Source organism: Psittacula echo (genome assembly GCF_963264785.1).
Source record: "Psittacula echo genome assembly, chromosome: 4".
Taxonomy (NCBI): domain Eukaryota; kingdom Metazoa; phylum Chordata; class Aves; order Psittaciformes; family Psittacidae; genus Psittacula; species Psittacula echo.
The window spans coordinates 51055528-51080167 of record NC_137738.1 but is presented as its reverse complement, the minus strand read 5'-3'; the positions used below and the strand labels follow the sequence as shown (position 1 = coordinate 51080167).

Here is a 24640-nt window from a genome sequence, read left to right as displayed (position 1 = left end):
GTGTGCACAGACTCAAAAAACCCCAAATTCTTCTACAGCGTTTCATCTTGCCCTAAATAATGAAAGGCAGGGAAGGACAAGGGAAAAAAAAAAAAAAAAGGAAAAAAGAAATTCAAGTGCCTGCATAGTTCTCATTATTGGGCGGGAGGGGAATGCAGACAACTAGCAGCACACAATGCTTCACATAAAAAAATTACAAAACAATACATCTTATCAGTGATGAATTGATGAGTTCAGACTTGTAAGTCAAGGTTGCTGACTCTTCAAAGCCTATAAATTTGGAGGCTGATTGGTTTCCAATTTTTGAATTGCAGAGATTTTAGTGAGCTTCTTGATAAATGATTCAATACTGAACTATTATACTTTTTCTTTTATTTACTTTCACTCAGGGTAGTCTGGAAAACCCCAGAAGAGCACAATTCATTACTCAATCTTTTCAGAGCCTGTATAACGAAATAAAGTATTATCAATTTCTGCTTTCCTTTAACCATCTTCTTCAAGTATCTATCACTGATTACTGCCATAACACTCTTTTATTCATTTCACTTTTCATGTGAATAAAAATGCATTTTAAGAAGAGTCAAGAGGAAGAGTATGTCATTGCCAGGTCCTCAATAGTTTGATGTTCACAATTTTTCCTCAAAAGGGATAGGATCTTGCAGAAGGCAATAAAAATACAACAAAATCTAAGCTCCTTACATAGAAGTAATTATGTTTTCCAACTAAAAAAAACCAAAAATCCTAAAAAAGAAAAATCTTGACAAAAGGAACCATCCAGAACTTCTTTATTTACACACCATGATGTAAGTCAATCTTGTATTTCTGAAGAATTGAATCAGCCACTCCAAGGTGGCTGATTAGCAACAGTGTGTTTTCCACTTCAGTAACTGACAGCGCCTGCTCTACGATGGGGAGAAGAATGCTACAGGCTTTTCATAATCTTGGTAATCAAGGTTAATATAAAATTTGCATACCACCTTGCTGATGAGGGAATGTCGAATGTTTCCTGGAAGAGCCGTGAGGTTAAAGTCATATATATTTCATCAGAAATTAAGTACTGGCTAAAAATATTACATATTTATCTCAAAGTAAGTCTTCATGAGTTTACAGCCAGTCAGTTTTCCACCCAAGACTCCTAGGTAATTAAAGATCATTTATAACATGGACTCATACACTACATTAACCTCCAAATCTTTCATTGCCTTTGGAAATACCAAACTTCTTCTAAAACTTCGTCAATTTACCCTGAAAATAACCACTACCTGATGGGGAATAGTGAAAAAAGTCAAAATGCTCATCAGCTTCATTGACACTACATTATCCAATGGGGAGCGAATTGTATGTCTTGTATGTATAGCCACACAATTCCTTATAATACTCCAGTGTTTCAAGTATGACATTCCTAATCTATTTTTAAGTTCAGATCATACATTTACCAAAGGAAATCCAGAACATGGTAGGAAAAAAAAAAAAGCTAATTGCAGACTGTAATATAACAGAAAGCAAGTGTAGAAAAGACAGCATTGAAAAATTTAAACAAAGGAAAAGGGAAACTTAGAAATGCGTGTTATTTTCTGAATATCTGCACTATTGCTAAAATTTCCTTTCTAGATATACAAACACTTTAGCTTCAAAATTGTGCACATTCATTTTTTTGTCTTCAGCACAGGACTAAGGATAAAGCAATGAAAGCAATTCCTCAGACTCCAGAGTTCCTTAGCCTGTAAAAACCAAGGCGTCCAAAGTAACTGCTTCTATGCCACTGCTGGAATGGAGTTCTTGGTGTTTTGGGATGTCCCTGCTTGCAACGGAGAAGTATAGCCTGCATCACCAACTTAGACAAGGTTGGTAGTTTTAACCTGATTAACAATAACCTCTGCTATTTTTAATTGTAAAAATTCTTTGATACTAATTTGTCATACTTGCCCTTCTTTTATTGTATCAGACCCCAAAACAAATCAGCTATCTCCAAAAAAATGCTAACAAAAATTAAATCCACCAAGCTAGGAAAGCTATTATATACATCTCCATATGAAAATTTAAAAGATACTAAGAAAAAAAAAAAAAAGAAGGAAAAAAAAAAAATGGGGGGCCGTGGGGAAGACCAAACATAACAGACAGGGGGTGGGATGACAGCATATATCACCAACATTTACTTGCTTTCCCACCATCATGATTCACTTATTCCTCAGGGAATTCTTGTGCTCATAATGAACTAACTCTGGATGGAAAAAAAGCACATGTGGCTAGCCTGAAGAACATTGCTGAAACAATGCCACAGACCTGAACTAACAGTCAAAGCAAGTATTATCATTTATAAGAAAAAAGAAAGCTTCCATGAAATCTCCAGTACTTATGGTGGGACTGAAAACCTGGAGGCTGGGAGCTCCCTTCTACTCTGTGCACTATGATTTTGCAGTTTGAAGACTGGAATGAGATCATATTTGTAGAAGGCCTTTGAGAGCTGTAAGTGCTTTGTGATCTACAAAACACTGCTGGTAATCACTCTGCTGGAACTCGATCTTTCTTTGTTCTCACCAAATTGATAAACAACTCGGAAGATATGAGACAAATGTGACAGATACGCTTGCACACTTTAATGTTTATCCTAACAGTTAAAAAAGATGGTGTTTTGCTTGTACTAACAAGTCTTGAAGAAGCAGAAAGAAGTTCATTATAAAAAAGCATTTCTCTGTAACTCTTTAATAAACTGTATACAGGAAGTCAGTCTTTTGATTAAGTGCTGTCTATCAAGTAACAGTCAGGAAAATACTTAAGGGTTTACAAAGGACTTCTGACAAGAAAGTAACAAGAAAGTTCCTATTTGGAGACATTTCCAAAGGGGTCCAAGTTTTCAATCATTAGTGACAGCAGTAAGCGGTGAGACAGTTAAAAGTGCTTTTAACTAATGGAAACTACAGAGAACAGAAGGAAAAGGAAAGAAACAGATTTATAAACCATTTCATTGTGTTTTAATGAACTAGGAACAAAATTGTTTATAGACTGTCATCTTAAAGTCTTTAAAGCCATGAAGTGTTCTCAAAAGTTATTTCACAAATGGGATGCTAAAGAACAATGCACTTGTACAAGGAGCATTTTGGTGACTTATACTACTTATGAAACACAAGCTGTTGCAAGTTTAAGGGGCACGGGTGGTAGCTTTCTCAGTTTAATATTAAGTTGGTTTCTTTAACTAAAAAGCTAGCCAACCTTTTACTAAATGATCTTTATACCTCTGCTAGAACAAAATTCCAGCCACTCACCAAAGCAAAGTTCTAATTCACACTTTATTTCTGAGAATGCTTATAAACTCAAAGAATTTAAAAGGCTTAATTTGCAAATTCCACTTAAAAAAAAATACCTAAAAATTTCTATTACCCCAAGTTAGATTGAAAGGAGATGAGAAGGGGAGAAGAGCAAAGAGGAATGGGTTTAGAGCTGGTATTGGCAGATGAAGTTAGTTTTCAGTTCTACAGCCAGAACAAAAACTTTCACAAAATACGACAGACTGGTTAGGTAAACAGAATACAAAAAATGCATTTAGTCAGCTTAGGAATACAGAAACAAATTAAGTACACATCTACTGGGGGAAGCAGGAAAGAGGTCTTTGCCCTTTGGATAAAACTTAACAAGTTAGCTGTTCAGGCCAAAGGTCTACTTACAAAAACATCTTTTCCTGGTCATAAGGAAAGGTAAGAATAGGGCAAGCATGCACATCACTTCTGTGTACCCCCCAAAACAATCCTCTGCTCCTCCAGCTCCGTTCAGCTTATGAGACTTACCAGACTTGTTAGCCTAATTACAGATTTCTACTAGTTCTCTTTCAAGAACTTGCCCATCATCTCCTCAAGCCTACATTCTCCTCTGGCATGCACAACAGTTAATTCTGAAAGAGACTTTCATGGGTCTAGAGCCTGCTCTGTGACCTATCTCCATTTGCTTCTTTTCAGTCTGCTTCCCTCACCAGAGCAAAAAGGCACCTAATTCTTGAACTGGAAAAGGATTCCCCCTCATGCCAGTGACAGTTTTGCAGAACTCTATTATATTCCCCTGAACTGTCTTTTTCCAGGTCAGAGAAACTTGACCTACTGAGCACTGCCTCTCATGTACACGTACAGACCACTCCTCTGGCTCTAAACTCTTGCTCGTGCTGAGATTTCCACAAGATGACTTCACTATCTCACAACTCAACATTCAAGACTTACACAGCAAGTTTTAACATTAACTCCTTTCACTGCTTTGTCAAAATTAAAGTTCTTAAAGTTTTCTTAAAGTTTTCAAATGTAACACTTTCTACAACTTACACTAGTCCCAAATTTTATTCATCAAGTATGTCTTTGGTTTTAAGTAATTTTCTGTATTCCAATATATTTTAAATAAAATCCTTTTTATGTATCAGTCCTTTGAAATGCTTTGGGGTTTTTTTTAAGAGCTTCTTTGGATTTTCTTGATGCTACACACTGTTTCAAGGTTAGAGAACGTATAGAATCAAGGACATCTGTCTTATAAATTGTAAGTGGGAGCTGGGGAGGGTGGGTTTCTTCTTAAGTTGGCCTATAACTCAGTTCTACACAGTTCACACAGGCTGTATGTACTTCTGTTCTTTCCACTGGACACAGCAGAAAATGTCTACAGCTCTACAAATTTATAACAGTGATCTGATATCCAAATTATTGTATTTCACGAAAATTCTGCTCCCTATGTTATCTGGCACATGGCCCAATTGTACACACCATTAGAGAATGTTCAATCAGAGGAACATTCTCCTGTTATACACCTATTACAGTCTCAAGACCATTTTAGATCATAAAAAAAAAAAAAAAGAGAATTTTCCAAGATCTTTGAGCAATTTAAACTTTTATAAATCCTATAAATCATCAATATTAAAATAAAAAAAAAAGATTCATTATCCAAATCAGGATTCACAGTTCAGCAAGAAAATTATTTTGCCTTCTAGAGTTTTTCTGCACTTTTTAAAATGGTCACTCATCATTAGTCTTCATGAACTGATAGAAAAACAACTTCTTGGTATGGTTCAGTATTTTTATTTTGCTATCTATACACACCCAAGTGTAACCATCGCTTTATCAAGCTGGTATCCTAGTCAGCCTCTTTGTGAAACTACAGAGCACCATTACTGTATAAAGAAGTTTTAAAGAACCATAAAGAAACAAATAATTCATTTTTTACAAGTTTGAGATTTATGGTTCCAAGTCTATCAGTTTCTGATCAAAGGTTACAAAAAACAGAGAGCTGTAATATAAAACCAAAACCAGAAAGTCTATGGTTCACTTTGTCAGGCAGACCTCACCATGTAATCAAGCAAGAATGTGACCCTGTGGGAGCAAAACAAATTTACTGGGTGGGGGGAACTACAGAAAAAGTAGGAAACAACAAAATAGGAAAGCAACTTCTGGGAGACCATGTTTGAAAACCAAACAAAAAACCCCACAAACAAAACAGAAAATAAGAACTCAGATTCAAAAAGTATGACACAGGGAAGTGGAAAATGACTGTGACAAAAGCAAAAAGGAAGACACAGCCCTTAGCTGCTGGATAATTCCTACTGTTCAAAACAGGACAGAACTTGGGGAAATGAACAGAAGCATTAGTCAAAACCATGCATCCAGACAGGAATAAACAGCTCAACTAAAATGAGTTATACTAGTAACCAACACAGACAACAGAGAAACAAAACTCCCAGAAAGTTTAAACAACCCAAATCCCAAAATATTTTTTCTTTGAAGCAAACTTGAGGCAGGTCAAAGGTGGCATATTTCTAACTGAGTGATAAAAAAAGGACTCCAGAACCAAGATGGATAGATATTCAACCATAGCCTCAATCCCAAGGGATTCCCCAATCAAACTTTCTTCCTCAACGGTTTATCCACGTTAAAAAAGCAGAATAGAAAATGCAGATGCCTTGCTAGCAGGCAAGAGAAGACAAATCGTATCATTACAGGACTGCCAAAACTCCTCTAAGTACAAAACGTGACAACTGAAACTCTGCAGGCCCAATGCTTGGAGAAACCCGCACAAACAGTTCTAACATGGAATTAACATTAAGAGTTTCATATCATATACACCATAGACAGTAAAAGTTAAACCATGGCAAAACCATGGACTATATGGACTAACAGGAATATTGAAAGGCACTACTTTGGCTTTTCATCTCAAAGTTTTTGAACAACAAATAGGCTCAAGACTGGAAGTGTATTCTGGGGGAGGTATGACCATGACTTTGTCCTGTTTGTGAACTCTTCTACAAGCTTCCACTTTTACCTGCCATCATAGACAGAATACGAAGCTAAGCAAAAGTTCAGTTTGATCCAGTAAGTCTGGACCTATGTTTTCCCAGAAAATAAAACAACAGAATATAGTTAAAGAAAGGCAAGTAAATGGATTATTAAAATAATAATAATCCCCTAAGTGAAAGGAAATGTTAAATTCATCCAAAAATGCATAAGCTGTATCTATACTGTGTACTGGAGTGGCACGCAAAAAACACTCTGCTAGTTTTGAGCAGGAAGCAATCAGGGCATGGCAGAGCACAGAAATGCTGTTTAAGAGCTCATGAGCCTAGGTGCAGCACTTCATTAGTACTATTAACATGGATATCCAGTAACTTCCAAGTCACTGTATGAGACTTCCTTATAATGTAACCTGTGCTGTTCAGCCCTGCTAATCTCTAATCTCTTTCCTCAGTTAAAGTGAAGGAAATGGTGATGAACTTGACATGATTAACGAAGTACATGCAAACAGTTATGCTCCAGAGTCCTGTGACCTTGCTTGTACAGGCAGGGATCCAATTCCCAGTTTAGTAAAGAACCATTTATATCTCGTTATAAAATACAGTGTATATCTCCCTAGGTGCTAGCTAAACTGATCAACCAGCAGGAAGATCAAAGTGCCAAAATCACGAGCTAAAGCTCTACAGCAAAAAAAAAAAAAAACTATGAAAAAAATATTTCCATGATGAAGAATAACTCAACTCAAAACTTACACCAAAAAACAGAAAGAAAAACAATGAAGAGTGATGTTGACTTTGAGACCTCAGTGGACCACTGAAAACCACAAAAATACCAACCCTGTTTATACAAACAAGTAGATGTGCAAAGACAGCATGCAGATTTCCCCTCTGATTCATAATAGCAATCGGGCAAGTCATACACAGGTCATGATAGGTTGCATTAACAGTTCTCCAGTCCTACCCCAAATTAATTTTTAATTTAAAAATAAAACTGTGTTACACGATTTCAATATCTTGCTGGATGACCGAGCAAGGAAAAGAATGAATTTAAGCACAGCCTATAGAGAGATAATGTGAAGGCTGTAACATAAGTGAAAAATGGCCATGTTGCTAAGATAAGGCCCCAACCACCAATCTCGCTGTCAAGCCTAGCCATCTGTCAGCGGAAACCTGATTTACTGCATATAATACTGCTATACTTGATTTTTACTATACTGTTATAAAAGGCTCCTGGGTTTTTTAAGCACATCAAAAGCTACTTTCTAGTAACAGTAAAGGGTTAATAAAACACCCCCTCAGAAGCCAAGCTCTATGGAACCAGGTTTCAGAACTTTAAATCAAATTTCACCCAGTTTCAATGTCACTGATGGGTTAAATTCCTTTATAAATAAAAATATTAAAATCAGGGAAACAAAAACCAAAGAAAAACATAAAATGACAGTGAATTACATTGGTTTTACCACATAAGTAAGGCTGTTTGCACTGATGCTTGCTTTTCATGGAGATTATTTTGATGGCAGACAATTGCAAAGACCTTTAGAAAAGGCACTTTAAGAAACATTCCTACAATACCACTATTCAAGAAAACCATTAAAAAAAAAAAAAAAAAAAAGCAAGCCTTTTGCTTCATTTGGTCACTAGTCTGGACATCCAAGCTGTTTGCAAGAGTACTAATGACCTGAACCATCCTTAGACAGGGGCCTGTAAACCCTATGAATAATGATGATATAACACCTCATGGTGTAACAACTCAGATGAGTGCATCTAATCCAACTCTTCCCCCTTCTACATGCCAGGACAAAAATGCCTGTGTATGAGATTCATCCTTCACATCAAATACCCACTGAGAAAAACAGCTGCAGGTACTTCCTCAGGTTAATCAAACAAATCAAATAACAACATCTACTAATAACAAGACAATTTTTCTCTCTAAACAACAGCCCTACACTGCAGGTGGTTTTGTCCCATGGTGAGCAAACAGGAGAAAAGCACGTCCTGAGCAGCTGCTCATTAGGTGAGCACCGTTCTGCCTGTACAGCAAATGAAGTAAGTGTCACATGGAAAAAAAAAAGCCAACCACAGTTTACTGTCTTGTAATTAGACATGGTAACACAGGCATATCCAAAACAGGAGAGAAGACAGATACAAATTGCAGTTCCACAGGCAATTTATTTCTGGGAGTTTATAATTTTTGACGTTCCTGGACTTTAACCTTACCATTTCTTTAATGAGGCTTGTTTCCAGCTTTTTTTTTTCCTGTTATACAATAACAGACAACTTTGAATGATTGCCTCCTATAAAAAGGACCCATACCTAAGCAGTTATTTACTCTAAACAGAAGACTATTTAAGGACACTAGAAAATACTCTATCAGAACAGACCAAAATGAACACAAACCGTACAGGGCCTGACCGAAAACATTATAAAGTAGTGAGAATTTATTACAAGCTTACCTGATACTCATTGGGCCAGAAAGTGCTGACAGCCAACTCTGCTCTAAGCCAGTCTTTGCCAGTGGAACCAGTAACATTCCAGATGGGATTAGCCAGCGGCCCTTTGTTCACCCTAACCAGGATGTTCAAAGCACCCGGGTTTACACCATTCTTGCTGTACAAAAGGTAGCTGAAATCGATGCAGTGAGTATCGTTTTCTTTCATTGTTGGAAGCTGGAGTCGAGTCTTTTCCCCGGGGTCATGGTCTGAGGAAATCACTATCATATATGATCCTAAAGAAGAGGGGAGTGGGAGAGGAAAAAAAGAAAAAACAACAGAACAGTAGTAAGGCAAAAGATAAATGCTAGGAAACTGATTGTTCACTGTAAGAAAAAGATGGAATGCATATGTTTTCATATCCCAAAATCTAAAAATTCAAGTAGCAAGAAATCCAGCAAGTTATAAAATGCCTAGAAGCATCACTGAAGCAGTATCTACGGAAGGCATCATATATTTCTGAGGATCTATCCAGATGCTTGCACCTAACAAAACTTTACTCCTTCCTGTTTTAGGATCAGATAACTAGAAATACGATCACAGACAAACTGAACAAAAATAAGGAGAAGAGCAAAGGATCATCATTATTCTGAGGTCACTGAGGCAAAAATTATCTCAACTTGCTCCAGAGGTTCCCCAAAACTGACAAATATTAAATAGTAAGGTCCACATTCCTCAATGCAGCTTTTATCACACCTTTTCCTTCCCAGAAAAAGAGGCAGACTTGAATTTCAGATACATTAGCATAACTCACTTAGGACACCAAACCACATCTGTCCTGAAAAGCTGGGTTTGCTGCTCTGTTTGCCAACGGATTTGAGGGGATAACAGAACCTTCTATAGCTGGAAGAGAGCCCATCTTGCAAATTTATTTTACAAATATACAGAAGGCAGAACAAGCTGAGCCTGTCTAGCTACAAAAGCAGAAAGCGGAAATCAGATGTTTAAACAGGTTATACAGGACATAATGGAACAGTTTGTCCTGCTGTTGTGCAGCATGGACCTTAAAAACAGGGCTACAATCTATCCTAGACCTAGAGTAGTCCCATTTCTCCAAGACTGACAACTCCATACCAGGTACTACCTCATGAATGAGCCCCACGGAACAAAGCTTCTGAGACACAGCATGCCAGGCAAAACTTTACAGCTGGGAAAATCCAACTCAGGATACAATCTGAATCCTTCCAGCAGGAAAAGTTTCCTAACCTGAACTTAACTACCCTTAATGATTCCAGAAGCTTCATGTTGACAGATTTTTCCTTCTACTTTCAGTCCGAAAGAGCATCACAATAAGGAGCCCTCCTCCTGAAAAAGGTTCAGGTGAAATCCATCAAAAACACAGTTAAATTAACCCAAATTTAAAAGATCAGACTTGTGAGTGTTTGCCCAAGTGAGTAGTCTCACACTAGTCCAGAGTATGTACACAGAATATGTACACGAGCGAGCGTTTACTGGTGAAAAAGCTTCTCCGAAGTATATATTTGTATAAATTATTACGTATGTCAACTTTTGTGCCTTTTTTAGGCAACAAGGAACTCTTGTGTTCTAGTATGTCCTCAATTGTTGTACTAACCATACTGAAAACTGTTGACAAGCTGTTGCTCAGGAAAAGATGAAAATTTATGTGTATGGATTAAGTCATCTGTGCAACGTGGTAATTGACTAGCCTCTAAGCAATTCTGTACTAAAAAAAAATATAACAAAAGAGAGAGCAATACTATGGAATGAAAGCAGCTCTTAAAGTACAATGCCAAGATCTTTACTTTTAGTACTAATTTTACTGTTACCAGTACTATTTTTAGTGCTAATCCTTAAAAAGAAAAAAAAAGTTTAAAGAAAATTCTACTGTAACGTAACATAAGCAACTAGTTCATATTTAGAATTACATGGAGAATCTGTTATCGGATTTATTTTTAGTAGAGAATTTGGCAAAGTATTTGTTTCTGACCATCTCTTCATTACTACCCATCATCATTAATATCCACTTATAAAGACACAAATTAATCATATTATTATGATTCCTATGTGTTTACGGTTATTTGAGGTTTGTGATTATTAGAAGTCTTTAATGATTATGGTCTAGTCTACAATCAATTGACAACTGCGTGAGAGCCGCTCAAAAAAAAGTGTTTGTAAACCACTTTCAGTTATGCCCTTGATGCTAGAAAAAATTCTTAGAATATGCTTGTTTGTAATGTCTATCATAACAACACATATGCTCTTGTAAGCACCTGATTATTCATGGTTGGCATACCAAAATAATATTTTCAAAGCTTTGTTTATAAACACCATGCACATGGCAGGGGGAGGTTGTATATCAACAATTTGTGGGGTTTTTTTCCCTAGAGTTAGAACAATGAAAAGGATCAGGGGAAAATGACAAAGACTGCTTTCCACATTGTTAGCACTGATTCTCCATAGCCATCTACATTGCCTCTTCACCTTTGTTACATTTATCTTGCAAATATTTTTAATGCAAAACACAAAAGGAACTGATTTTTTCCTACACAAACCAAGCATTTATTTTTAACATTTCTTAAGCTGAGATGAGGAAGCAGAAAAACTCTCCAACTTTTTCTGAAGGGAATCTGGGAGGGGAAGGAAGGAACAGAATATAAAAACTGACCTTTGCAGAATTTTTGAAATGTTTCTTTCAACTTATCTCAAGATAAAACCATTGGGGATGAAAGAAAAATTGTGATCAAAGTATAACAAATAAACTAGAAGTATTTCAAGATCTTGTTCCTATAAAGGTAACATGGTATATAGCCTTTGGAAGCTCCAACATATATTTTTCGGCATATCAACACATTTTATAGTACTCCACTTCTTCAACCTCATTTTTCATAATTCAAAAATACTTAGCACTAAATTTGCATATATCTATCTACATGTGTTAGTACCACACCATTTCATGAAATTCTCAAAGCATTCATAAGCCATTTATCACAAAGCAGAAATATCTGTTTGGTATCTCACAAACTACTCCCCCTCCAATTTTTAAACTTCAGAGGTTATATGTCATCAAGGTACACAACCTTGCTCCTTCCTCAGTTGTCTACCTACTTCAGGAAAATCAGAAACCAATGCCAAAAACCAAAAATATATATAAAATTTACACTTTGAAAACAGAGAATTATTTTCTTACATCTTTTATTAAAAGGTCATTCTTTATTTGTGAATAAATGCTGTAGGAGTGAGAGTTGTATTTTTTGCCCCCATATTATACATGCTTGTAATATCTTAAGTCAAAGCTGAAAAACTTTAAGCAAATCTTAAGCCCTAGATAAACTCCCTCTACAGTTTCTACAGGGTCTTTTAGAAAAGCATTTCCTTTAATATTGAAAACTGTATTCTATGGTACTATGCATGTAGCAGAAGTTTCTGTGCAATCCGACAGAATGAGGCCACATAAGCATGATTAATAGAAATCATAGAAAGGATAGTGTTTGAAACAAAAGATTTATAATTAGACATCCAGCAGAGTTTGAGGTAGCATAGTGTTGATGAGATCAAGCTATAAAGTTTTCAGATTTGAAAGGTACCGGCTAACGTTGGACTACTTTTATAAAGCAGCAGCCACTGAAAGACAGATCCATTATGAGAATAAGCACTCGAGTATTAGCACACCAAATGCCCCTTGACATACCAAAACAAATGTACATACTGCATCAATGTTAGCAAACATGAAGTAAAAGGTTTAAATAAAACCAGTGCCAGAACATTTTCCTTTTCTTTTTTTTTTTTTTTTTTTTTTTTTTAACAATTGCCTACAGAGAGCAGGAACTGTGTTGATTTGTTATATAAAGTAATTTATATCACCATCCAAGCAAATGTCAAAACATATGGGTATTAAAAACAAGAATTTTACAGATAACGTACACTCCAGGGTACACACAGATGCTGGTGCACAGAGGTCCCAGGTGGTTAGGCAATCTGACCCAATCTCATGTATAGCTAATGCAGTGCCCAGCTGACCATGTAAATAGGCAGACAACATTTATGTTTACATACAAATGATGAAACACAGGCATAACTACATATGGAAAAATAAAAGTAACACACAGAGGAAATAAATCTGTAATACTGTATTATTACCAAATCAGAAGTTTTCAATTAATTGATGTATTTAATAAAGAGATGAAAAACAGCGAAGAGGCCACTTCGCAGAGGTAACAAGCATCTGGCTTACTGTTATTGGTAATACTGGCAAGGTACAAAATCAAGTTGGTATGCAAACCTCGGCAAACTTCTTCAAGCAACAGGGAACAATTACCCAGATATTTAATGTTAACACAGTGAGAAATAACAAGAAGACAGGCAATTACATGCTAGATGGTACGTTATTATTGGACTTGGCAGAAATGCTAAGTACAAATGAGGAAAATGCTCAACCATCTTCTTAACCCTTAAGATCAACTAACTACTTGAGAATTCCAATGAGAGTTCAGAGCAAATGTTAAAGCTAACTGTTTAAAATGGTGCTTCAGGCTGGAGCAGGGAACAGATTTCTCGGAAGGAGCAGCAGAGACCAAGTGCGATGGATTGACCACAGCCCCCAATCTCCATCGCCTTGTGCTGGAGGGTGGGGTGTAAATGAAGTTATTTTTTCCCAAAGTTCAATGTGTGTTGCCTGTGACAGTAACTGATGATTTATTAAAGAAGCGATCTCCCCATCTTAGTCTCAACCCATGATCTTTTAACTTTGTTTATTCCCCTTGTGCTGCTGCAGGGAGTGAATAAGGAGTGGGATGGAGCCCTGGCCAAGGTCAACCCACTACAGTTGCTGAAAAACTAAAGAGTAGCAGTTTAGAAAGTGTTAGCTAACTGCAGCTAGACAATGCATATACTGTTTTATTAAATCCCTGTGGAGACAGGCTCTGTGATTTCTTCCATCATTACTAGCTTAACAGATCAAGCACAAGCAGATTTAAAACACTACATACACATACTCTTCCTTTGCAGACAAGAAAAAACAAACAGCTGACCTATGCTCCATTTCCCGCTAAGACTTCACAAGAAGAAAATCAGTGCAAGTGAGTTGCCTCATTAAAACTCAAAATGGTTTATAAATAAATAAATAAATAGCATCCATATTTTGTGGACTGAACAAAGAGAAGCTTAAAGTGAAAGAGCAAAAGTTCATTTTTTTTTTCTTTTTACAAGACAGAAAGGATTAATTCCATCTGTAGACGATGCTGTAAGAATTTAGAGGTGCAAAGTATCCAAAGTCATGATTTACACCTTGACAAAGAGCCGTTGCTCTTAACTACTCCTTTTACTGCCTATATTTCACCATGCCCAAGCACAAAGTTTTTATTTACTCTGGCAGTAGGAAAGTTACAAAATGCATCACAACTCATCAGTAACGTTTTTCTTGAAAAATGTAGTTTGACATTGATTCTGCTTCACCCTCCTCTCCATAACTCCCGACAAAATCTTCCCCATCCTTGCAAGTTTACAATGTTTAAAATTCATAAAGCACATTCTCTTTCCCCCAGCACACTTGAGTGTTCATTTTTTCTACTTACACATAGCTTACATTTCTCTAAATCAAACTCCACCCTTTCATTTTTGCTTTTCTTAAGTGTCTTCTATTTATTTGCCAGTTAATAGCTCCTAATATTATTCCTGAAGTAAAAGGTCAACCCAATTCTCTCCTGTACAGAATAGAAACATCAGAGTATGAAACAACTAAATAGCACAGCCTCCTAAGTCTTTACCCAGCTCACACCAAGAGTAACACACTGGGATCTAACTTTCAAGAAGATTTTGATGCGTAGTCAGCACTTATTCATGAACTCTCTTAAAAGGCATCTACACAGATACCCAATAAGAGACATCAGACTTTTCCACAGCTGTATTATTAAATATATCTCTATATTCCTTGTAGCTTTCAGTGTTTTATTTGGATAAGCATTGAACTTCATGTCCTAGCTCAGTGACAAGAACAGATTACTTCAGAATGAGCGAATTCCTTAACTAATTAGTTGTGAAAAGCCTTAATTTTTATCCCCTAATGAAAACCAAGCTTTCTTATCATCTAGCAGTTAATTGCAGGTAAGGAATCATGCTAAGATTGAAAAAAAAAAAAAAAAAAAAAAAAAAAAAAAAAAAAAAAAAAAAGTAATAATCCTTAAATAAAATATGCCTGCTGTAACATATCAATGTGGCAAGATCAGTTTCCTGAGCAAATTATTTTCTCTCACTTCCTTGCTCCCTGAAAAACTGTCTTCTATCTGAAGTGTGAAACTTGTAATTTTCAGCAGGCTTGCGTCTGACTCCTGCAAATCCTCTTTCCTCAAAACAAGTATTAACCATTAAAACATCTCCATTTCAAGGCCACACTGTAGTAACTTCCCTGCCTGCAAGTGTGCTCCTTCAGTTACTAGGACACAATTATGTGATATTTGGGTGAAAAATAATAGCTCAGAAAGTTCTGAATTTCATATGCAATGAGATTTATGTGTACAGAAGTGCATTCAACTTTGTGGTTTGCTGATGAGGAAGGGGGGACTGGTATACATCCCGCAGTAGTAAGGAGCAAGAGAAGATGTTTACATAGAATCACAGAAGAAGATTAGGTGAAAAGAAGTCTTCCCCATAAAGTTAAAGGAAGGGGTTACCTTTACTTCATGGCAATGTCAATGACATGAGGTAGATAGTCAAGTAGATAGTCAACAAGTCAACATGCATTAGCCTTAAGCTCACGACTAGGTGATCTTTTTATTTAATTTTTAATAATGACTCTATAACGTTACAGTCCCCAGTTAGGTTTCAGGCAACCTTTATGAGACAGTGGACAATGAAAATGCAGAAACAGGCTTGCAGCTGGAAGTAGACTCCAAATAGAAGTTCTGAATCACCTATATAAATTCACAGAAAACCTACATTCCTCACACTCTAGTACTTATGCTTATTCTGTTCTTCATATTACTGTGATCACTTTGCAGAGGGCCCTTTACATGTATTTCTTTAATTTGCAAGAATGAAAAAAAGAGGGGGCTAACGATAAAACCTCAAAAGCTATTAACTTTTCCTTCTTGAAAGAAGAATCTTCTTTTCAAAAGAAAAAGCCAACCAAGGAAGAAATTAAATATACTCCAGGTAAACTTCCATCTGCTTGGGTTAAAAAAAAAAAGATATCCTCAAATCATTATAGCCTACTCTTCCTCTTTCTCTTTACATTACCCAACACAGTTAATATCTGCCACCCTAGGACAGAGAAAAAGCAGTATTAAAGAAATTATGAAGAACTGGAGACAATATAAATTTTTATAATTTTAATGCTCGCACCATCAGTCCAGTTTCATGCCTGAAGTAGTGTATCTAGACTTAAATGTAAAGACACTATAATTCCATTTAAGATGTATTGCTTGATACACACACAAAATATGCAATATCATTATATCCTGATTTGCCTATCAGTCAGCTGCTTTCATTCACAAGAATTAAAAAACAATGTTACACAAGAGTTCTCAAAAATTTCTTTAAAAGGCTACACTTCAGTGTATCATTACACACACTACAGCTGTTGTATTACTCCTCTTCAAATTTTTGAAAGCTTGTTTCAATTTCTTTACAGAATGTCAAAATGAAAGGAGAAAAAAAATATCAGGATGACCAATTTCAACTTTGTTGCATATCTCACTGTCAGTGCACCACAACTCAAATGCAAGTCAAGACAAGACTCTGAATTTACCACAAAGATTAGAAACAACAGCAAAAAATACACAACATGAAGACATGAGAATTTTTTCTGGGGAATGCAACCTGTTTTCTCCCCTTCCCCCCCCTTCCAATAAAGACCAAGAATTATTAAAATAACCATGTAAACTACACCATGTAAATAAAGGCAGAGTACACACTCATTTGAACAGAAACTCAGCTTAACAGACTGCAATAGCTCTTCAGTTTTGTACAGACACTGGAAATTCATATGAATAGAAAAGATGTCCTGCCCTCCAGCCTGTACTTGACAATGCCAAAAGCACTGTTCGACAGCCAGGTCATGTAACTGGGATTCTCCCATTTTCCACACCCATGGAGGCCAAGTAACAGAGAGACAGCTTGACAACGCAGTACAGAATAAGGCCAGTTCAGGCAAGGTAAATAAAAACAGTACCAGGTCAGACACAGAATTAGCATCACAGGTGACACACCCTTTACCAATATTCACACTTAGGATCCTACTTGCATGATACTAGGGTTACTCATGACTCATTCCATAACAACAAGAAAATGCTTGTCAATTAAAATAAAAACAAAACAAAACAACAACAAAAAAAAAGAAAATAAGAAAAAAGTCTCAAAGGTATGCTGGTATTTAGAGCAAAGTTTATGAAGAAGTTTTGACCGAAAAATCATTCCTCCAGCTACAAGCAGCTACAAAAATTCTGTTCCACATAATAACATTTTACATATGAATAAACATGAAAAATATACACTTCAGAAGTGTTTGAATTCCTAGTTTTCTTATACATAACACCAGCTCTCTGTGGATTTGTGTTTGTACTGATGGAGAGAAAGAAAACACGATGATACACCAGTTTCTGAGGTATGATGATTTAAGTCTTTTCACCCGGTTTTCTCTTGTGATGGATCTTTAGCAAATACATAGGCTTTAAGCACTCCAAAATCTAAGACAGGAAAATGTCAGCAACTGAAATTTGTAATGCAAGCTTCCAGCACCTGTACAAAAGAGTGTTTATCTTACAGCATGCTCCTTTGAAAAGTCTCTTCGAACAAAGCATTCAGAAAATGACATTTAATATGGTACATCAGGCAAGCTTATGAAAGGACAATGTCACTGAGTAGTAAGCTGCATTTAAGTAACCAAAAGGCACAAGGAATACTTTCATATTAGCTTGGGAATTAAACAAGGCACTTGATCATGAATTAGTAACATCAGTGTCCATGAATGGATGGCTAAGACAGAAGTAACAACAGCTCCGAGTTGTCTGAAATTCTATTGTAAACCCATAAATATCCCATGGGTGGTGGCATGGTGACTGTAAGGATACTTTTCAGTCACCCAGAGGCTGATCTGGCTGCTCAAGGAGCATCGTACATTGGTCAGCTATCTGTCTGGAAGAAAATACAAGATTTCCATGAAACTTCCAACTCTAGAATAATATCAATTCAGTACAAAGCTACCCAATTGGGATAGCAGATAACTGGGTACTATTCATGCCTGCACACCCTAAAGGCAGTAAGATGTTCTAACATGCAGCTGCTTCCAGAGGGGCAGCTGACACTGCCAAAGGTCCTGGGAAAAATCAGTTCCATGGAGACACAGACATCCACAAACACTTACAACAACTTCACTGTATGAAATACAGGTGTAAAAAAAAGAATTGAAATGTATTTTGCTTCACCATTGCTATAAACTGCTCTGATGTTACTTGGCTGGATAAGATGACCATTAACGCACAGACTTGTCTCTGTGCATTCGTTTTGCTCCTCTCACTTTTGTGGAAGACCTTCCAGGATGGAAGACCAGTGTTGGCCACCTGTGTCCACCTACTGGACTACGACGACACCATATCGACACCACTACTGAACATAAACTGAACACCCAAACAGACACTCAAGCCAAGAGACATTTAGATTTTTCAAATGCTGATTAAAGCAACACACTTTACTGAGGTTACAAGCAGATACAGATGATACCCATGTCCTCTGTGCGGTATTTTTTTTTTTTTTGGAAAGAAATCAAAGCCAAATTTGAAAATATTAAATTATTCTAAGACAGACAGTCTTCTAGAAAACGTGAGCGCTGAGTATTTGTGTAAGTCTTCAGTGTACGGGCATTTGCTGTGGTGAATAAAAGCGAGTCCACAGAGAATTCACAAATGTCAGCCACGGCAATCTGAAAGCTCACTGCTGTTGAAACACACACTGCTTTTCCTCCCAGCACATGGATACACCTCTTGTCCTGCTCCATCTGTGCTCATCAGTCTTGCATGAGCTAAATCTACACCCAAACCCAGAAAAAACGACCTAGGTCTCCTGTTCTACTCTTAAGAGAGGCAAGGGGACAGAAAAGTTTGATTTCTTCCCAGGTAAGGGAAATGAACTGACTCCTGGAATGGCCCAGCAAAGCACCAAAACCAGGTTAAGGTATGAAAGGAAAGGAAACTGAAGCTATAGTACATACATAGACAAGGTTTATTTCCCCAAGGTGGGAAAGGTAGTTAAAAGTAACTTCTTTCAAGTATCTGGAAAGCCTTTAGAGAAAGACAGCTCAAAAAAAATAGCTGTAGGATTATTTTTTCTTTGTTGCCAACTCAAAAAAAAAAACAACAACAAAAACAACAAACAAACAAAAAAAAACACCCCAAACCAAAAACACCACCAAAAAACACCACATAAAAATAAATACCCCCAGGGGGGAAGACAAAAAAACAAAACAAGCCAAAAACCAACAAAAAAAAACCCCAAAACAAACAAAACCTGCAAACTCTCAAACTCTTTAGGGTTTTTTAGATTTAGATTTTAACTGAGAGGGAAAACATAATTTCTGAAGCAGCATTCATATTCAGTGTCTTTAACACACTAATCATTCTTCCAAAAGCAGCAGTATTTAAAGTACATTGAGAAGATACTTATTCCTATCAGCTTAAGACACTGAAATTGAAACCAGAAATTAAAATGGTCATTCCCTGGATGAGCATGTGACAGCACAAAATAAGAATTAACAATCTGCTGAGAATACCACTCCTAAGGATAAGCAACAGTTAAATAAAGGCTCAAAAGCCATAATCATTACTGTATGTGACAGCAGATTACAATTCTTATTACAGACCTTTCAGAAGAGGAAATTATATGCCCTGTGTTTCTTGAAAGTAATCTTAAATTTATTTAAAGCATGGGAGGCTTATAGAACAGTTTCATTAGATTTTTTTTTTTCTTTTGGTAACTGGAAGAATAATCATTCCTGTATTTTAGACTACTTCTTCTTGGCACCAAATAATAATTTTCTGGCTCTGAAAATAATTTTCCTCAGAACACTGCTTTATACAAAAGCAACCTGAAGAATCATCATCTTTTTTCAGATTTTATTCCCTTTATAGGTGTAGGACCTACATGTAAGAAGCTGTAGATCCCTTGATTAAATGCTCAACACGAATTAAGAATCAACTACTGATAACAGTTACCACTGATGAGAGTTCTGAAAAACAATATAGAATGATATCTAAATAGTGGAAATAATACCTATTATATGCTCAGAAGATAGATCTACTAGCAAATCGTTACCTGTTCTTCAAAATATCACCCAGTCTCCCCTCTGAAGTACATACCTCACTTTGTAGTGATTCACACTCCAGCTGAAAACCAGTCATGTCTTTATCAATACAACTGCAGTATTATTCAGTAGATTTAACTACTTGCTTAAGAGGAGAAAAAAAAAAAAAAGAAAAACAAAAACACAACAACAACAAAACCCCAAAACCACCAAAAAAACCCTCAACCTTAAAGTTTATTATTTCCAAGGAAGTCTTCAATCTGTCTTTAGACCATCAACTACGCGTGGCTATATTTGTAAAATAACATCTTAAGCAATGTAACAAGTGTGGTACATTAATACTGAATGCCACATAAAGCTCTGAATTTTATATGGAAAGAAAAAGGCTGAAAAAAAGGAACATCTACAGACAGCTACTTTTGGAATTCTTTGAATTTTCCAGTTACTGTGATGTTGATCTTACAAGCGCAAGCAGCTCTATAATGCATCTCTAGGATAACAGTAATAAATAACACGACACCACCTAAAGAGAACAGTCAAAATCCATGGATCCTACATACAAAAAAAAAAAAAAAAAAAAAAATACACTGAATAATCCTATCCAAGAATAGGATGATTCATAATCCATCATATTAAAAACCATGGAAACAAGATTAAAACCCCTAAATATCAGCTGTGCACCAGAAAGAATTCATACAGGCAATAAAACCAACAAAAATCTACGAAAAATCCACCCAAAACACAGAGTCTTCATACTCTAGGGAGGCTTAAAAAAAAACATTAGAAACTTGAGTTCAGAAATTAGAATTCTTTCTCTCCTAGATGCTAGAGTTCACAGTTAAAAGAGACAAATGGGGTTTATGGTGTGTGACAACTCTGGTCATGCTTCACCTCTTGCTAACAGCCCTCCATTCCACAGGCATCAACTACTCTTCTCTCCCAAATACTTAGACTGATTAGCATTAATACATTACATCCAGAGTAATGGTTATAACCCGTACTTAGTTTGATGTTTGATGCATCTCCATCAAGCATGATGGAGGCTAGGATGCCTAAGAGGTCACCATATTTTCCATGTGAATTAGTTGTTTTAAAATAAATGAATAGATAAATAAGCAAGCTCTCCCTATAAACCCTTGTTTCTCAAATTGTATTAGAAGCTCAATTGGTTTTACACTCTAATACACACCATCTTTCTTCCACAGGGAAATACTTTTGAGAGAGATGGAAACAACCCTATCTATTATAAAAATCACTCATGCTAACTTACTAGCATTTTTTTATAGAGTTTTGAAAGAAATAATTGGTCTCAGTATTCAGCAATGGGAAGAAAAGCAAGGAAAAAGAGTGCATATAAATAAGGACTGCTGTTCTGGAGAAAATCTTAAGTTCACAGCTATTAAAAGGGTTTGGTGGTTTTTCTTAGTTTTGGGAGGATTTTTATCTTGTTCGCAGAAAACATCTCAGTTTATGAAGATCAGTATATTTCCTCTTGACACCACAGTTTCCAAGTAATAAAAATTTGAAACAGCTTTTTGCTTCCAAATAGCTAGTTTATACATGCTAATGCTATTTAAATCCTCTATTTTGAATACTGAAGTTCACAATGCCAAAAAAATACACCAGGCAAATTCATCCAAGACCATAAAACATTAGCCTATCTGCCTGAGGTTACCAGGTAAGGCCTGACACCAACTAATGTGATTAACCTAAAAATTCTAAAAACCTCAAAACTTAGAAATCTATCAGAAGATGTACCATATGACAGATGAGAACCTAGTCTCCATTTCAGGCAACTTCTAACACTAATATTCATTAGTTGAACACTGCACTTAGCTAGGACTAGGAATTGAACCCATGTTCCAAATGTAATTTCATGCAAATTTCTTGTGTGATTATTTCACATTTTGGTTCCTCCAATGCCACAATACAGACACCAGGGTATCAAGTCATGCAAGAAGCTATTTAATTTTCTGGTTTTTTTAAACTGCAATTAAGCTTTTGCATAAAGGTTTTGTGCTTGTACTTCCTAAATGAATACATAATTTATCCTGAGCTAAGAATATAATTTCAGTCTCTAAAACTTTTCTTTCAAAATTAGAATTTTCTGAAACCATAAAGGAAAACTGAAGTTGTTAACAACTGTGAATTGTAGTACTGCCTTCAAATGTTCTGAATGTCCAAATAAGGTACACAAAGTATCAAGAAGTAGCTCAGAAAATGAAGATTAATCATATAGTATTGTCTTCCGACACCAAACTTTTTAAAAAACATATCTTTCTATGAAGGAAATATTAAAAAAATAAGAAAATGAGCACAACTGTTCAACATTACAAAGTAGTTTCTAAAAAAAATATAAAATATTTATTTCCACTTATGTTTACCTGCCAATCCTCCTGAGATTGATCAAGGGCTAACCAGAATCCATTCCCTATACAGAATGGAAATCCACAGCAAACAGGGGAAGAAAAAGAAATTTAAACTCTTGCCAGCAAAAAAAAGATAAAAATAGGCCATAAAGTCTGTGTATTGTTAGCTGACAGGTTCCCTTCTCCCATACAAAAGACGCAACTTTGCCTGGCGTTTATGTACATAGAGGTGTTTCAGAGGTGAAGACCATGATAGTAGATCCCAGAACACCTACTGCTCTGGTAAGAGACAGTTATTAAGCACTCAGTTCCAGAATTCAATTAACGTTTAGCTATCTCCAACCTCAATCTTTCTTACCGAAATTTTAAGATTATTACTGCAATTTTAAGATTATTACTTCTTAACCTAACATCAGCCAACATGAAGATTAGGCTACCAACTTCTTTGCACCAACCTTTTAATTTCTGAAAATTTCAATTTCCTTTTTCTCTCCTGTAGGAAAGACAATCCTAATTTCTTCAGTATTTCCAGAGAGGATACGCTGCTATCTAGCCTTCTGTCACTTCTGTTGCTTTCCTCTGAGCTTTCCCAGAATGGGTATTCTCCTTCCACTCTCTAAAGTGACTACAAGTTCCTAGTTCCTATTCTTCTAACCACACTAAGAAAAACATATGAACAGCTGCCTTTTTCACAACACTGCAACAATGTGGATTCACATTTAATTAGCAAGTCACAGGAACCACAAAAAACATTTGTGCATATCTACTGCTTCATCTTGTCCTCATGCTGCTAATCATTCCACCCAAGTGTAGTTGTAAGCCTGCACAGTTTCACCAAATAATTTCTTTTCCATTGTTTTTCAGTTCTTCTTGATTAGTTGTACCCCACAATCCATCATAATCTCTTTGAATCCCAGATTACCCTCAAATAGGCTGGGAGGCTCAGTAACCTGGATATCCTCAGCAAGTTAAAAGGACACTTCTGTTCCATCATCCATAGCACTGATGAAAATGTTAAGAATGACTGGACATTACCAATATTTTCCAAGCAGCTTTTTGCCTACTGTAAGCAGTTTCAGTTTCATCAAGATGTTTCTTCCCTAACCTTAACAGAGTAAGCATCAGTAAACTTAGGTTAAGATCTATGGTATTTAGCGCTTCACTCCCTTTTTCCTTATACAGAGAAATTAATTTGCACTTTATTAACTGTTATAGAACTTCCCTCACCATATTCTTCAAAATGAGTACCTTTGCTCACTATCACATAAAACATACTGTAATTTTGAGAAGTGGTTAAGGAGCTGAAGAGCATCAGCTACGCTAGACAGAAAACACTTCCTTTCAATGCCTAGCCCTGCACTGTCCAGGTCAGCAGCAGGAGTAGCTACCCCCGGAACTCGCGGGGTCAGCAAGGACACCTGCCCCCAGGACGCACACAAGTAACTCCATGCAGCCCACCCAGACTGGCCAGGCAACCTTTACGTGGCTGTATTGCTCACCCCTGAGCCTTGTATCGCCTCCACAGCTCCAAGACACAACCCTTCTGGCACCTTTGCAGTTTGAAATGCTGGTAGTGGGAAAGGCGGCTGCACTTCAGCAGCATTTGCAACAGGATGCTGAGGTTATGGCTTCAGGCCTCAGGCCTACACGCCTATCCTTCCTTTTTGGAAGGAGAAATCTTGCTGATATGATGGTAGATAACATAAGGCATGAACTGAAAAAGAGTGCAGCACCCACGCTGCCAGCTGAGTAGTACTCAGAACTGCACCTCAAGGAGTTTGGGGAATGAGATCAGCTGACAGCACAAACATACCAGGTTTTCTTTAGGTGCATCTTATTAAACTACAGACTATGGTATGCAAGCGAAGAAACCCACAGCTCTGGAAAATGTTTGCGTCTATTAAATCAAAGTTTACTATTACACAGCTGTTTCCATTATGAGTGGAATTGATTGATTGGTCCATCAAGAAAAAAACCCCTAACAATAGAAATTAGTTACATATAGTCTACTGTACATAAGAATCAATTGTTTGGGTTTGGGGGGTTTTGGTTGGCTTTTTTGGGCAAGCTACTAGTAACCAAGTGCGTGACTGCATGTAGAGAGAGGCAAGGTGGAAAAGGATTTTAGTGAATATAAATGCAAAAAGCCATTCTGACTCTACAGCTGCAATCTCAATTTCCCTCATTCCCTTCTCCAATGTTCTCATTTCTGTATGTATATTTCATATAATTATAAATAAATGCCCAGAGATTTAGGGACCCACAGCAACAATTAGGCTGTAGA

The 24640-nt window shown here is 36.5% G+C and overlaps 1 protein-coding gene across 2 annotated transcripts in view; it reads right to left on the bottom strand.

The window, feature by feature from the left end:
- Nucleotides 1–24640, bottom strand: part of PTPRK (protein tyrosine phosphatase receptor type K) — a gene marked incomplete at both ends in the record, with an annotated part of 410302 nt that overhangs the window by 261253 nt on the left and 124409 nt on the right. For both annotated transcript variants that reach the window (XM_080614674.1, XM_080614675.1), the window contains one exon: nt 8704–8975. In XM_080614674.1, the coding sequence (XP_080470800.1) occupies nt 8704–8975 (272 nt within the window). The remainder of the gene's footprint in view (nt 1–8703; nt 8976–24640) is intronic.